Source organism: Conger conger, chromosome 8, assembly GCF_963514075.1.
Source record: "Conger conger chromosome 8, fConCon1.1, whole genome shotgun sequence".
Lineage (NCBI taxonomy): Eukaryota > Metazoa > Chordata > Actinopteri > Anguilliformes > Congridae > Conger > Conger conger.
Genome location: NC_083767.1, coordinates 7,475,563 through 7,489,891, shown reverse-complemented (window position 1 = coordinate 7,489,891; position 14,329 = coordinate 7,475,563). Strand labels below are relative to the sequence as shown.

Sequence of the window (14,329 nt, the reverse complement as noted above, 5' to 3'; positions counted from 1 at the left end):
CATGGACTGTTTTGTATTTGTTTTTTTTTTATACCTGATTTTTTTTGTTGTTTTTGCTTTTTTTATTTCAATAAATGCTCATTTGACTTGGTTGGACAGCATATACATATTATATTATAGTCTTGCTGTTGATGCGATATAATAAAAGGATTATTTATTTACCGTTTGTGGATTTGGCAGACGCTTCCCAGACAGCGGCTGCTTGGTTAATATTCTGTGGGTGTTTGTGTCCCATAATTCCCGTATCCTTGCAATAAAAATCAAAAGATGCATGTAATTATCCTGGTAATTAAATGTTACCCAGTCTCATTTCAACCTTGTCACTTCACCTGACAATGGAGGGGACAGGCTGTGGATAATGTAAAAGTGTGAAACGCGTATTTATTTCCTTTAATGTCATTCACATCCACCGCCTATAAACCAATAACGCGCAGGCTCTCCTTACACGTGTCCTTCCGTTTGGGTTGTTTGTTATTTAGCTTTGCGTCTTCTCTCCCTCCTGGAGGGCCCCATGGTGAAGAATGCTGTGAAATTATTATAAATGCAGTAAATTGTACTGATTCAATCTCCTCCGCCCTTTCAAGCCCGGTTAAGCGTTTGATGGGAGAGGAATGTGTCACTGGAGTACCGAGGGAGTTCTCTTACAGAAGCACGTGACCGCGCACATCACAAACGCCACCTTAGTACCACAAAAACAGGAGTTTTGAAAGTTCAAACGGTTTCATTGGTAACATTACAGTTCTACTGTCACATTAAGGCCAGGTAGGAGGCTTTGTGTGTCTTATATTAAGCGTGTTATCCATATTCTGGTCATTCTCATTTCTTTGATCACTTTTTATTTTTAAAAATTAAATAATTCTGAAATTATATAGGATCATTTTGTGTGTCTGTTGTTTTGAGAGGGTATTCGAGAGAGTTTTTGTTTTCATTTTTCGAAAAAAACGAATGGTTTTGACCTTTGTTGGGAAGCACTTGTAAATTCCGCTGGGGGAGCGCGATGTTGGGCGCCGGCTGTAAAACAGCGGGCGAGGCAGACGGCTCGCCGTCCTCTCCCGCGCGATACGAGCCCGTACCTGCAGGACAGGATTGGTAAATTGCGGGGGACAGAAGAGCTCCATCATTGCGATGCAAAAGAAGTCAAAACCTGGCCCCGAGGCGAGAGCCAAAGTGATACAGAGCTTTGATGTTCCGGCAACAAATTTACCTACAGACACAAGATGCATGGAAGCAATAAAGGAATTACACCGCTCCCGCGCCAGCCAATCTGATTTCTCCGGCCGGAGTGTTAATTGGATTCTAACTGGCACATCTGATACGAAGCTCGCCTGGCAGTAGGAAGCCTTTCCAAGTGATGAACTATAATTCACCCAACTGCTTGAAGCACTTGTAATTTACTGCATGTCAGGCAATGAAGAGTCTGACCTAATGGTCTCCCCATTACCTGTAACATCGGAAACCTTTCACTGAAAACAGCATCCGCAACCGGGCGCGGGAACCAGTCGAGAGTGTTGAGGGGTGAAAAACAAGTTCAGAATTTCTAACCGAAAAATAAATTACTTCTCTTCGGTGTCATTTAAAAAAAATAATAAAATAAAAATTGAGAGTTTTTCCCCATGCTCTTAGATTACGAGTTAGAGCAGTGAATTATTTTGAGGTCCGAGGTGTAGGGTTTTACTGAAGTGCAAGTTTCAGCTGCTGATCTGATTTTTTTTATTTACATTCTTTAGGGCTGTGCCATACTGTGTATTTGCCCTGAAGTACAGTAGCACAGATCTTTAGCAGTTCAGCAGTTCAGTAGCGCACACCTTTAGCAGTAGTAGCAGGTGATGTAGCACACAACATTAGCAGTAGTAGCAGGTGATGTAGCACACACCATTAGCAGTAGTAGCAGGTGATGTAGCACACACCTTTAGCAGTAGTAGCAGGTGATGTAGCACACACCATTAGCAGTAGTAGCAGGTGATGTAGCACATAACATTAGCAGTAGTAGCAGGTGATGTAGCACACAACATTAGCAGTAGTAGCAGGTGATGTAGCACACAACATTAGCAGTAGTAGCAGGTGATGTAGCACACAACATTAGCAGTAGTAGCAGGTGATGTAGCACACAACATTAGCAGTAGTAGCAGGTGATGTAGCACACAACATTAGCAGTAGAAGCAGGTGATGTAGCACACAACATTAGCAGTAGTAGCAGGTGATGTAGCACACAACATTAGCAGTAGTAGCAGGTGATGTAGCACACACCATTAGCAGTAGTAGCAGGCATTGTGTGCTGTGTGTTTTGGTCCAGTGTTGACCGTACAGCTCTGTGTAAAGGAAAGTTGTAAAAAGCAGAAGGAGGAAAGCTGGAGCAGAGGTTTATTTCTGTAACCTCCCTGCCTGAGCCCTTCTGTGGAGGAGCTGGGACCTCTGGCCCTCCTAATCTGACCAGTGTGTGCCTGACAGGGGAGAGGCGAGAGGGAACCACACACACACACCCTCTGGGTTAGGTCAATGTCAATTCATCCCTGGGGGGCCCACAGCTGCGAACACCCCCCCACCCCCACCCCGGTGAAGCCCCACCCAACTGCCATCCGCCGCCATTAATTGGTTGAGGAAATTAGCGACGTCAGACAGAGGAGACAGGGACGGGGGGGGGTCAGAAGGGCAGTCAGCAGGGGGGTCTGTGTGCCCCCTCCCCAGGGGGAAAATGGGACTGAGATGAATTAATGGGATAGTGGAGGAATTCCAGTCTCGCTCCTCACCAGAGAAATACTCTTACACCTTAATTAGCACTGAAGCCACTCTGCCAAGGAGGGAGCAGAACCACCCCCCCCCCCCCCCGCCTTTTATTCTCGTCTTTATTCAGCTCTGCAGTGTTTGTGGTGCTGAAGTGGCTCTTCCGCTTTAGTGGACTCACTCCACCCTGTGTACCACATACCTTTAAACCCCGAGCTGCTTCATGTTTTAATAAAGTTTTACTGTACGTGTGTAGGGCACTCTGCTGAGAATGCACCACAATACTCCGCTGCAAGTCCTTGTGAAGTGTGGCCCTAAAAAACCCCTGGGTTGCCTTAGCAGTGTGTTTGGGATCATTGTCCTGCTACTAGGGGAAGCACCACCCAGGGAGTTTTGAGGCATTCGGTTGGATCTGAGCGGATAAGATGTTTCTGTACCCTTCAGTATTCACCCTGCTGCTGCCGTCAGCAGTCACATCATCAATAACGACAACGGAGTCAGTTACAGTGGCACACGTGCCCGAGCTACGACTCTACCTGCACCGTGTTTCACAGAGGAGGCGGGAGTGCCTGATCAGTTCCTTTCTGTCTCCACCATTTCCTCTTTTCCGTCGCGTTGGCGCAGGTTAATACTCATCGCATCTGTCCAAAAGCCTTTGTTCCCACACTATACAGTGCTTTTTAGCAAACTCTAACCAGGCCGTTCTGTTCTCGAGGCTTACTCCTGGTTTTCATCCTGTACCCTCTGAGGTTATATTGGCGTAGTCTTCTCTTTATGGTCGTTCCTGACACATCCTGGAGAGAGGTTCTTGATCTGCTTGACAGTTCAAAAAGGGGCTTTTCTTTACAGCCGAAAGTATTCTTTGGTCCTTCACTGCAGTGGTCTTCTGTGGTCCGCCAGGTTGCATGCTATTGCTGAACTCACCGTTGCGTTCTTGCTTCCTAACAATGTATCACACTGTTGATTGTGCCGTACATGTACTGTCATTACTGATTATTTTATATGTATTATATAATGAGCATTTTTCCAATTAGCTGGGGCCAGCTAGCAGCAGATTGACTCCCTCTAGAGTCAGGTCTGCTCCGGGTTTATTCCTGTTTCCAGCCAGGGAGTTTGTCCTAGCCACTGTCGCCATAGGCACGCTCTTAGGGGCTTCATGCCTGGATCTCTGTTGTGACAGTGCCCTTTGTAAAAAGCAATATACAAATAAAGCTGATTTGAATTGAATTTATTATGTTTTTCCAGCCTCATGGTGACCTGCTTTACTGACATTGGCACTTATTTTGGTCCTCGTGTTGAGAAACAACAGCAACAAACTGCCGATGCAAATTTCGCACCTAGAATCAACTCTAGACCTTTTCCTGCCTTTCTTTTGCGCAAACCAATAATGCATAGACACACAGCTGACCAAGTAACTGAGCAGCCAATTGTCCAATTACTTTTTCTCCCCGTGAAATGGGGGGGGGGGGGGGGCTATGTGTAAAACAGGCTGTGATTCGACAAGGAACACCCTCCCTGTAAATACCCTCAAAATAAAACTGACAGTGTGCACTTTAACTGCATGCTCTTTGTTTCATTTCAAATGCAGTGTGCTGGAGTACAGAGTCAAAAGCACATGGATTCCGCCACTGTTCAAATACTTATGCACTTCACTGTAGTGCATTAGCCATTATGAAGAAACGTATGGCCAACAGTGTGGATTAGGGTCTGCCACCTGTGCTTTGGTGGAAGATCTCTCTCTCTCTCTCGCATTCTCTCTCCCTCCCTCCCTTTCTCCCTCTCTCCCTCCCTTCCTCTCTTCTCTCTCCCTCCCTCCCTCTGTTCTCTCTCCCTCCCTCCCTCTCTCTCTCTTGCATTCTCTCTCCCTCCCTTCCTCTCTTCTCTCTCCCTCCCTCCCTCTCTCGCATTCTCTCTCCCTCCCTCCCTCTCTCCCTCTCTTGCATTCTCTCTCCCTCCCTCCCTCTCTCTCTCTCTCTTGCATTCTCTCTCCCTCCCTCCCTCCCTCCCTCTCTCTCTCTCTTCTCTCTCCCTCTCTCCCTCTCTCTCTCTTGCATTCTCTCTCCCTCCCTCCCTTTCTCTCTCCCTCCCTCCCTCTCCCTCCCCCTCTCTCTCTGTGGAATCTGACCTTTCTCTGTCAGAGGGGTCTCCCGCCCCTGACTCTGACTCCAGACGCGCGGAGAGAGCTCGTTAATGATCAGCTGTTCTTCTGAGATGTTTCCCCATCAGGATCCAGTTTAAAGGTCTCTGTTCTACACTCCAACTCTGGCACCCACCGCAGAGCGTCGGAGCCACTGGCTCTCCTCTCCCCCGTGCAGAGTAAATAAACAGATAACCGGTCATTTGGTGGCCTGCCGTCAAACGCAGGTGTGTTTTAGTGCGCCAGTTTAAATGCCAGCGCTGGGTATTGTTGCTGAGAATAGGCGGCGCTCCTGAAAAGCCTGCAGTCTCCTGTGTAATTAGTGTTGCTAGAGAGCGGTGATGAGCACCTGGTGTTAGAGCTGCTGTTTCTCCTTGGGTAACAGACACCTTTGTTTTGTGGCATTTTACTCTACAGGAACAGGGAGGGAGAGAGGGATTAGAGAGATATAGATAGGGGAGAAAAAGATAGAGAGAGGGAGAGAGAGAGAGATAGAGAAGGATGGTGAGAGAGGGGTGCTGAGAGAGGCAGAGAGACAGGCATGGAAGATAGAGGGAGAGAGACAGCGAGAGGGAGGGAGATAGAGAGGGAGAGAGAAGGGGGGGGACTGCAATTCAACCTCTATTCCCCTCTATTCATCCCAGCTGTCAGTCAGACGCAGGCAGTGTCCTCTGCAATGGAGGTGTTATATTCTGGCAATTATCATGTCATACACTTGAAAATGTAAATGAATGTGTGTGTAAAATTAAATTTATGGGTTGTCAGTGAAGAGTAAGAACCAGGGGTGCAATTACTTATCTTCTTTCATCCCCCTGCCCCTGATACAGCCGGCAGGAGCGCGCGCAGTTAAACGCTGGAATTAGCATTGTGTTCTGCGCTGGGTGAATGGGCCGGGCCCGCTCCCTGCCTGCCGTCTTTTTGTTTGCGAGAGAAATGAAATAAAGATTATTATCTTCCCTCACTCCACTAAAAAGCTAAACGAAAGCGTGAAAAATAACCCTCCTTTTTCCTACGTTTGTTGTTGGATGTTTTCCCTTTTGTCAGGAGAGTGGGGAAACCTCCTGTGTGCGGAAATAAACGCTGCTCTCGTTATTTTTCCTGCGGTTATATCAGGTTGCTGTGTTTCCAGTGCGTATTGTAGACGACGTCTAACTACACCACCTGTGTTGTTGTCGTTGGTCGCTCTTACATTGTTGCAGAGTCATGGGAAAGTGCGTTTTGTACACTTATCTCGTCGCTGAATGGATGAAAGTGACCTTATGTAGGTTTTATGTTTACATGAATATGCCCGTCTGTATACAGATCCGTTCATATTGTTTCTTTAATCTGCCTGCTTTCTGGGGAAATGACATTGAAGGTGTCAAAAGTGTGTCTCGTTGAATCGTACGCCGCATACAATCGTATTGTTTTCCTTGCCTTAGTGGCTTTTACGAGGCGATTTCGCGCGGCTTTCCTAATGAGAGCGCGCGGGAGCCCGCATTCCGCAGAATTTCTCGTTCTCTTAACGACGAGTGAGGCAGGTCGGTTTGACCTTCAGCTGCGATTCCAGTTCATCAGGATTAGTCAAGCTAGGCGATCAAGACCGCTAATGCATAATGAGTTCTCAAATGAAAAATGTGTAGTGACCGTGCACGTGTTTCAGCTAATCAAAGAGGGGGGAACTTAAGTTTGGAGAGAGCAAAGAAAAACAAGGACGTGTCAAGGCATAAGAGGAAGATGAATGTGAAACGGTCCCAACCGCTTGATTAGCCAGAACGAGTCTGGCAGTGTCTTAGTGGCCCCTTTAAAATGTGGAAATCCCGATTAGGGATGATGTCATAAATAAACATTCATTCGCGGAGATGAATGCTTTATTTGAAAGAAGGAGAAAATAGAAAATGTCTGAAAGACGGTTACAGTCGGCTTATAGCTGACCCCTTAAGTCAACATGGCATGGCGTGCGCGTATTTTGAAAAATGTTTTGTGAGTATAATTCACTCAAAAAAAAAAAAGTAAGCCAATGACTTTTATGTGACAAAAGAACTATGTACATGCTACATGTTTTCCTGAGATTAAACGAGAGTACAGTAATACGAGCATTACTGGTAGTTTGACTAAAAGGCTTAGGACAGCATTGGCACAATATCACAATGCATCCAGAGTTTGCAGCTAAATGCAGTTAAAATGAGTTCAAAAGTTAAGTGTCAGGAGCTTTTATGTTTTGCCATTTAAGTCTACTGTTGCATACTCTCTCTGTGGAGGGAGAGAGGGAGTCTGAGTCATATACATCTCTCTGAACTTGGTTTCCAATTCGGGTTTTAACAACGAGCGAAGTATTTATAAGAGGTAATACAAATGTTATCATGCATGTTCCACGCTTGGTATGCACGGCGAATGAAAGGGGAAATGATATCAAAGGTGCGGAGCTGACTTTATTGATCCACGGCAGCCTCCGCACAGAACAATATTTTCCTTAGTCTTATTTTGGCAGCGTTGTTCTCGTACGGTTTTGACAGCTTGTATTTTGATTATTATTTTTTTGCATCTGAAAATGATATGAATTTTTTAAACGACGTGTTGGAGAGGGTCTGCATTTCGCCTCTGGCTGCTTCGCGGAGAGGGAAAACTCAAAACCGCGCGTGCTGTGTAGACGCTCACTGCGTACTCCCCTCCACAAACACAATCCAACACATCTGCTTCTCCCTACCTGGAGTTTATCAGTGTCACTCTAACTTTTTTAATCACGCCGTAACCCCTGCCGTGGATTATTGATGTATTATTTATGAGCGTAGTTTATTTTCGTAGGAATACATATTCTAAAACCCACCACCATACAAATGATGGTAAATCATTTTACAGAATCTTGATTATATCAAAAGGTGTGCTTCGGAGTTGTGAATTTACAGTGGGAAAGTTTATTTTTATGCATCATTTTCGCTTTTTCCAAAACCTACTGTTTCACGTCTATCAGAAACACAATGTGTAAATAAACGATTACTATGTTCAGCAAGCTATTCAGTAATATATTCAACTTCTTTAGCTTTTGTGAGTTTCTAATGTGGTAACACGTACAGTGGGGAAAAAAAATTAACAATTCAGATGTGTGAAGTATTATAAACTGCTCTGCAAAATTCCGTTTTAAACTCTTAACAGATTTTTTTCACATTCAGTCAGGACCTACCGCGATTAAAGTACTCTCAGTCTATACGATTTGCTTCTGCACGTAACATCTCTGTACACAGAAACAGTGCGAGCAGTCGAACCGTTTCAGACGAATACTCACAAGTGCTACTAATTCAGTAGTCTACGGATGTGTTTCAGACATCAGCCTAACGCAGTGGTATTTTTACCCGGGGTTTCAGAATCGGCTGTTCTTTTGAAGAAGTCCAATGAAGAAGTTCAATTACTTAGCAACAACACACGGAGATCACACACTGTCTGAAATACAGTGACAATGGAGGTGCATTAATGTTCATCAAGGATCAAATTTCCCGAATGTACCCTGAAAGTACAGTGATGTTTTCTCTGGGAACAAATGAGTATGTTTTCCAAGCAAAAAAGATACAAATCAATTATATATTTCTGTTACAATTTTGTGTATCTATAGGGTACTGCCCCAGTCACATGCATTTGTATCTTGGCTGCAAACATTGCTGCCAAAGGGAGTTGTAGGGATCTGGTAAAGATGAATGACAGAGTAATGGACGCACTTTTCTCTGTTGGCTGAGTTGAGGGAACAGCGGGAGAAGCTTAGACTGGCGCTATCTCAGAGTCTGCGCCAAAACAGGAAGTACAGTCTATAGGGCTCCCTCTTCTGACCTCATTTCCTGTGTGTCTGTCTGTCTCAGGTGTGTGTGGGGGTGACAGGTGAGCTGGTACGCTCTCTCTCTCTCCCTCCCCCCTCCCTACCTCTCCCTCCCTCTCTCTCTCCCCCCTCCCTCCCTCTCTCTCTCTCTCCCTCCCCCCTCCCTACCTCTCTCCCTCCCTCCCTCCCTCTCTCTCTCTCCCTCTTCCTCCCACCCTCTCTCTCCATCCCTCCCTCTCTCTCCCCCCCTCTCTCCCACTCTCTGTGTTGCAGGCGCATAGGGCATCAGTGTATCAGTCTATCACTGTGGTAACACTCTCACACTCTGCCACAGGTTACCCTCCCCCTGTAGGTGTTGAGTTCATCAGCGCTGTAACACCCTCCCTCTCCCTGTGTTACATGGTCATAGGGTATCATTGCTGTAACACCCTCCCTCTCCCTGTGTTACATGTTCATAGGGCATCATTGCTGTAACACCCTCCCTCTCCCTGTGTTACATGTTCATAGGGCATCATTGCTGTAACACCCTCCCTCTCTCTGTGTTACATGGTCATAGGGTATCAGTGCTGTAAAGCTCTCTCTCTCTGCCAGAGGCATCCATTTAGGCCTTGGGTTTATCAGTGTCGCAGACTCTCTCTTTCCCCCTCCAGGTGCCCGTGTCGGTGGCCATGATGAGCCCCCAGGTGATCACCCCCCAGCAGATGCAGCACATCCTCCAGCAGCAGGTCCTCTCCCCGCAGCAGCTCCAGGCCCTGCTCCAGCAGCAACAGGCCGTCATGCTGCAGCAGGTAGGCCCCAAGCCCCCTCTGCATGTCAATTAACCAATTACCTATGAGTCCAGCAGCAGTAGTCCCAAAACCCTCCTCTGCATGTCGATTAACCAATTAGCTATGAGCCCAGCAGCAGTAGGCCCCAACGCCTCATCTGCATATCGATTAACCAATTAACTATAAGTCCAGCAGCAGTAGGCCCCAATGCCTCATTTGCATATCGATTAACCAATTAACTATGAGTCCAGCAGCACTCACCCCCTTATCATTTAACCAATCAGGGACCTGACCAATCAGGAAGCCTGAAATATTCAGCTCATTTCCATTTTGTTATAACTAGAACTGTATTGGGCTGCCAAATGTGTTTCCCAAGCGTGGTGAAAAGTCCCCAAACAACACAATTAACAGTATGAACACTTTGCTCTGTATATACATTCGCTGGCCACATAGGAACCCCTTTTGCCTCCAGAAGAACTTGAATTCCTCACAGCACGGAGTCATCCAGGTGCTGGAGGCATTCCTTAGGCATTTGGGTTTAGTACCCGCAGATTTTGCAAACCTCCATCCAAAATTCCATCACATTCATGCTCTATGAGACTGAGATCTGGGGCCTGGGTGAGCCACTGTAATAAACTGAAGCCGCTGTCATGTTTGTGGAACCGGCTCGAGATGATGCGCGATGTGTGTATTACGATCTCACACCTTTTCAACCAATCAGAATGACTGCTATACCATTGTTTTGAGCCCCTGTTAAAACCCCAGTTAATTTTCTCCACTTTCTCAATTTTCTGGACCAAAGCCGAAACCCCGCGGGATGTGGGTGGAGGCACTTCATATTGGGCTGGGGACTGAAAGGGTGAAGGAAAACATCCGGACACCCTACCCATCCGGATGTCGCAGCAGAAATCAAGATTTGTCAGATCAGGCAACATTTTGTCGAATCCTCACACATTTTGGTGATAACTTACCCACTGTAGCCTCATCTTCTGATATTTACCTGACAGGAGTAGACCCTGCCATGCTCTTCTGCTGCTCGAGCCTATCCGCTTCAAGTTTCAATGTCACAGTGTGCATTCAGAGATGCCCTTGTGTGATGTGAGAATTTGTGGCCTTTCAGTTAGGTGGAATGCGTCTGCCCGTTCCCCTCTGACCTCTCTCATTAACGAGGTGGTCATGGCTACGGAACTGCTGCTCACTGGGTGTTTTCTGTTTCTCGCACCATTCTTCACCATTGTATACTGTAGAGACTCTGGTGTGTGAAACTACCAGCAAGGCAGCCGTTTCTGTCTGGCCCCAGCAATCATACCTCCATCTAAGATCACACGTTTTGCTCATTCTAATATTCGGTCGAACAACAGCCAAACCTTGCCAAACAGCCATTTCTGCAATTTTCATATATTGAGTTGCAGTCATGTGATGTGTGGGTACGCATGTGTGTGTGTGTGTGTGTGTGTGCGTTTGTATGTCTGTCTGTGTGTGTGTGTGTGTGTGTGTGTGCGTGTGTGTATGCGTGAAATTAAAGTGAAACTGAATAAGAAAAATAAAACAGTTGTTCACATTGTAATGCATTTTATGTTTTTTTTTTGCATTCTTGACTAGGTTTGGTTCCATATTCAAAGTTTTTAATATAACACATAAAAGCCATGTTATTTATTTATTTATTTATTTATTTATTTTTTACCTCGCGTTCCCCCTGAAAAGACGCTACCTCATTTACAGACCGCCATAAAAAACAAAGCTTTATTTACCGTACACGGTCCGCAGTTGGGTTCTGTCTTCAGGACATTAAGTGCGGTAAGTGGATGCTATGCATGCTAAACGCATTAACGCCGCATGATGAATCCGCTCCTTTGAGTGTCCTACATTCACTTTAAAAACCTCACGGCCTTTCAGCAGTTTTGACAAAAATATATTGTTAATATGATTAATTGCCCCTCCTCCAATAATGTGCGAGACCATTTAAACTCCATATGGAGAAGTAATGGAGGACTGGCTCGAGCGGGTGTCATACAGAAAGGCGAGATTATTTATGGGCCGGGAGCCCATCGCGTGTTTATACGTTCACACGTGTGCAGACTCCTGACGTCCTTCTGTTGCACGTTTTCAGGGAGTGATAAAGTGATCAAATCTGGAGCTCAGCTTCCGAAAATAGGCCCTGATAAACGGTCTGAAAAGTGCCGAAAAAGGCTGAAAAGCTTGTCGCCGGGGTGGTACCCTATACTTACATTAAATTGCGCCCCTTGCCAATGGACTAATAATTTATTTTTTGCTTGTAACAGGTACTTTTACTGTATCTAGCCAAAATAACAGTATTGTACCTTTCCGGGTAGATTTGGGAAATGTATTCCTTAAAGAACAAAAATGAACCTCCGCTGTACCCTCATACTAGGGTTACCGAGTGTAACTCTCGGAAACAAGTGAGTTAAAACCGAGTTACACTTGTTTTATTTGTGTTTGTTTCTACGAAAAAGCAGAACTATTGGTAAATTAATGAAACCTTCTTTTGCCAGGAGGTAAATATTCAGACAAAGAAGGGGGGGGGGTTGGGGGGTTGATGGACCCGTCGGTTGAAAAGTGACGTTTGCGCGCGACGGACTGACAGCTTAATTAAGCCGGAGTCAGAGACGGACAGTCTCTGCTTTGTTTCTCAGAACCCGGTGACTTCACCCCGGTGCTATGCGTGGCATGTAATTTGTTTTGATTTGCTACTTTGGGGAATAGCCGGTGATACGCTGCGAATTCGCACGGTTCATATGTCTTAAACACACACCGCCAGGACAATAATAATGAGTTAGAGACGCGCGGGCCTTGGCCCTCCTGCAGGACTCAGGCCCTCGGTCGGAGCGCTGAGCCCAACACCGTGGAGAGAACGGTATGTGACACGGTGTGTTTACAGACGGTGGAAGAGGCGAAATGAGTGTACCAGAGCTTTCTCACCGCCTGTTATTTTCCCTTTCCCCCTTTTTTTTTGTGTTTGAATTCCAGCAACATCTGCAGGAGTTTTATAAGAAGCAGCAGGAGCAACTTCATCTGCAGCTGCTCCAGCAGCAACACCCGGGCAAGCAGGCTAAAGAGGTACGCTCCTCACCCCCCAACCCTGACCCTAACCCTGACCCTAACCCTAACCCTAACCCCAACCCCAACCCTAACCCTGATCCTAACCCTTACCCCCTACCCCAACCCCAACCCAGACCCTAACCCCCCCAACCCCAACCCCAACCCTAACCCTAACCCCAACCCCCACCCCAACCCCCAACCCTAGCCCGGGCAAGCAGGCTAAAGAGGTACTCTCCTCACCCCCTCAATCCTAACCCTAACCCCAACCCTAACCCGGGCAAACAGGCTAAAGAGGTATGCTCCTCACCCCCCTAACCCTAACCCCCCCCCCAACTAGAGGGAGTGAACGCAGATTTAGCCTAATGCTAATGCTAACCCTCCCCCCCAACTAGAGGTAGTGAACGCAGATTTAGCCTCATGCTATTGCTAACCCCTCCATCAGAGGGAGTGGATGTAGATCTAGCCTCATGCTATTGCTAACCCCTCCATCAGAGGGAGTGGATGCAGATTTAGCCTCATGCTAATGCTAACCCCTCCATCAGAGGGAGTGGATGCAGATCTAGCCTCATGCTAATGCTAACCCCCCCCCCGGGGCGGTAACCCTGGAGTTACAGGTCCCTGAATAGCGAAGCTCCGGGTCGAGGTTTGGGAAGTTAGAGCCCTGTGACGGAGCTCGTATATCAAGCCGATGTGCTGTTCGTCCCCTCCCCTCCCTCCACACCTCCACACACCCCCCCCCCAAACGCCCAGCCACCCGTCAGCCTGTCCATCAGAAGGGCGAGGGGAGCGCGACACGAGCCCTGAACACAAAACGAGACGTATAAAAAGGCGCGGCGCAGAGCACCGGCGTCGAGCTGATCGCCGCACGTCCTCCTGAAGCGGCCCATTATGCGGGTGGCCCTACAGGAAGGAGGCCCCGGGCCCTCCAGGGGCCCCTCCTCTGTTTGGACTTGTGAATAGAATTTCAAAGCCATCAAACACAGAATAGAAATTGCTCCCTTATTTCTCGGGAGACGAACGGCCCGTCCACACGACTTACTCCATTATGCAGTCTGTTTTCCGGTGAGCGCATCGCCAGCCCCCCCCCCCCCCCCCCCCCCCCGCCCCCACCCTAAAAAAGCGAAAAGGTCTTCTGCCGTGTCCTCCTCTGATGTGTGACTGCCTGCGCCAATCCTCCCGAGTCCCGCGGAAACTCGGAGGGCTCGTCTCGTAATTCCGCGCCCCAAAAAAAAAACGGGAGAGTTGGACTTTCCCGGCTTTGTAATGGGCGCCTCTCCGCCTCGAACGGACGGGGACGGCGTTTAATGTATTCCGACAGGAGTTTGAGGAGTGCTAACAGGCCGGTGTCAGCGCAGCGGAGACTACATCCCAGTTTACTAATAGATCACTAGAGACCGCCTTCATGGCCCGCTGAGGACCGGACTTATTCAGTCGCGTTAAACAAAAAAAAAAAGGAGGGAAAAAATGAAGGAAGATTCTCTCTCAGAAAAAAAAAAAAAAAACCCCAGTAATGAAACGGTAGACTCTTTGAATCGGACCGACTCCTGCCGGTCTGTCTGTGGCTGTAAGTGTGAGGAGCTGCCGTGGTTTGTAATCAGCCATCCGCGCGATCCGAGCCTCCCGCGTCGTTAGCGCAGCGACCGTCTCTATCCCCGCGCGATCCTCCGCGCGTTCGGGCTTCGCTCGTGATGCTTGTTTTTTTGTTTTTTTCTCCCCTTGTTGTTGTTGTTGGGGGTTTTTTTTAGACCGTCTCCACTTTTGTTTTCGTTGGTAACCGTTCCTTAGCACGTTAGCTGGTCAGGGGAGCCTCGGAAAGCCAGCTCCCGGGATTTTGTACACCTCTGTTGACGCCGTCGTCGT

General features: G+C 47.4%; 1 protein-coding gene across 1 annotated transcript in view; it reads left to right on the top strand.

Moving 5' to 3' along the window:
• Positions 1-14,329, top strand: part of LOC133134809 (forkhead box protein P2-like) — a 139,266-nt gene that overhangs the window by 88,881 nt on the left and 36,056 nt on the right. The window contains 2 exon segments of the mRNA XM_061251241.1: positions 9,293-9,430; positions 12,398-12,487. Coding sequence (XP_061107225.1) covers positions 9,293-9,430; positions 12,398-12,487 — 228 coding nt within the window.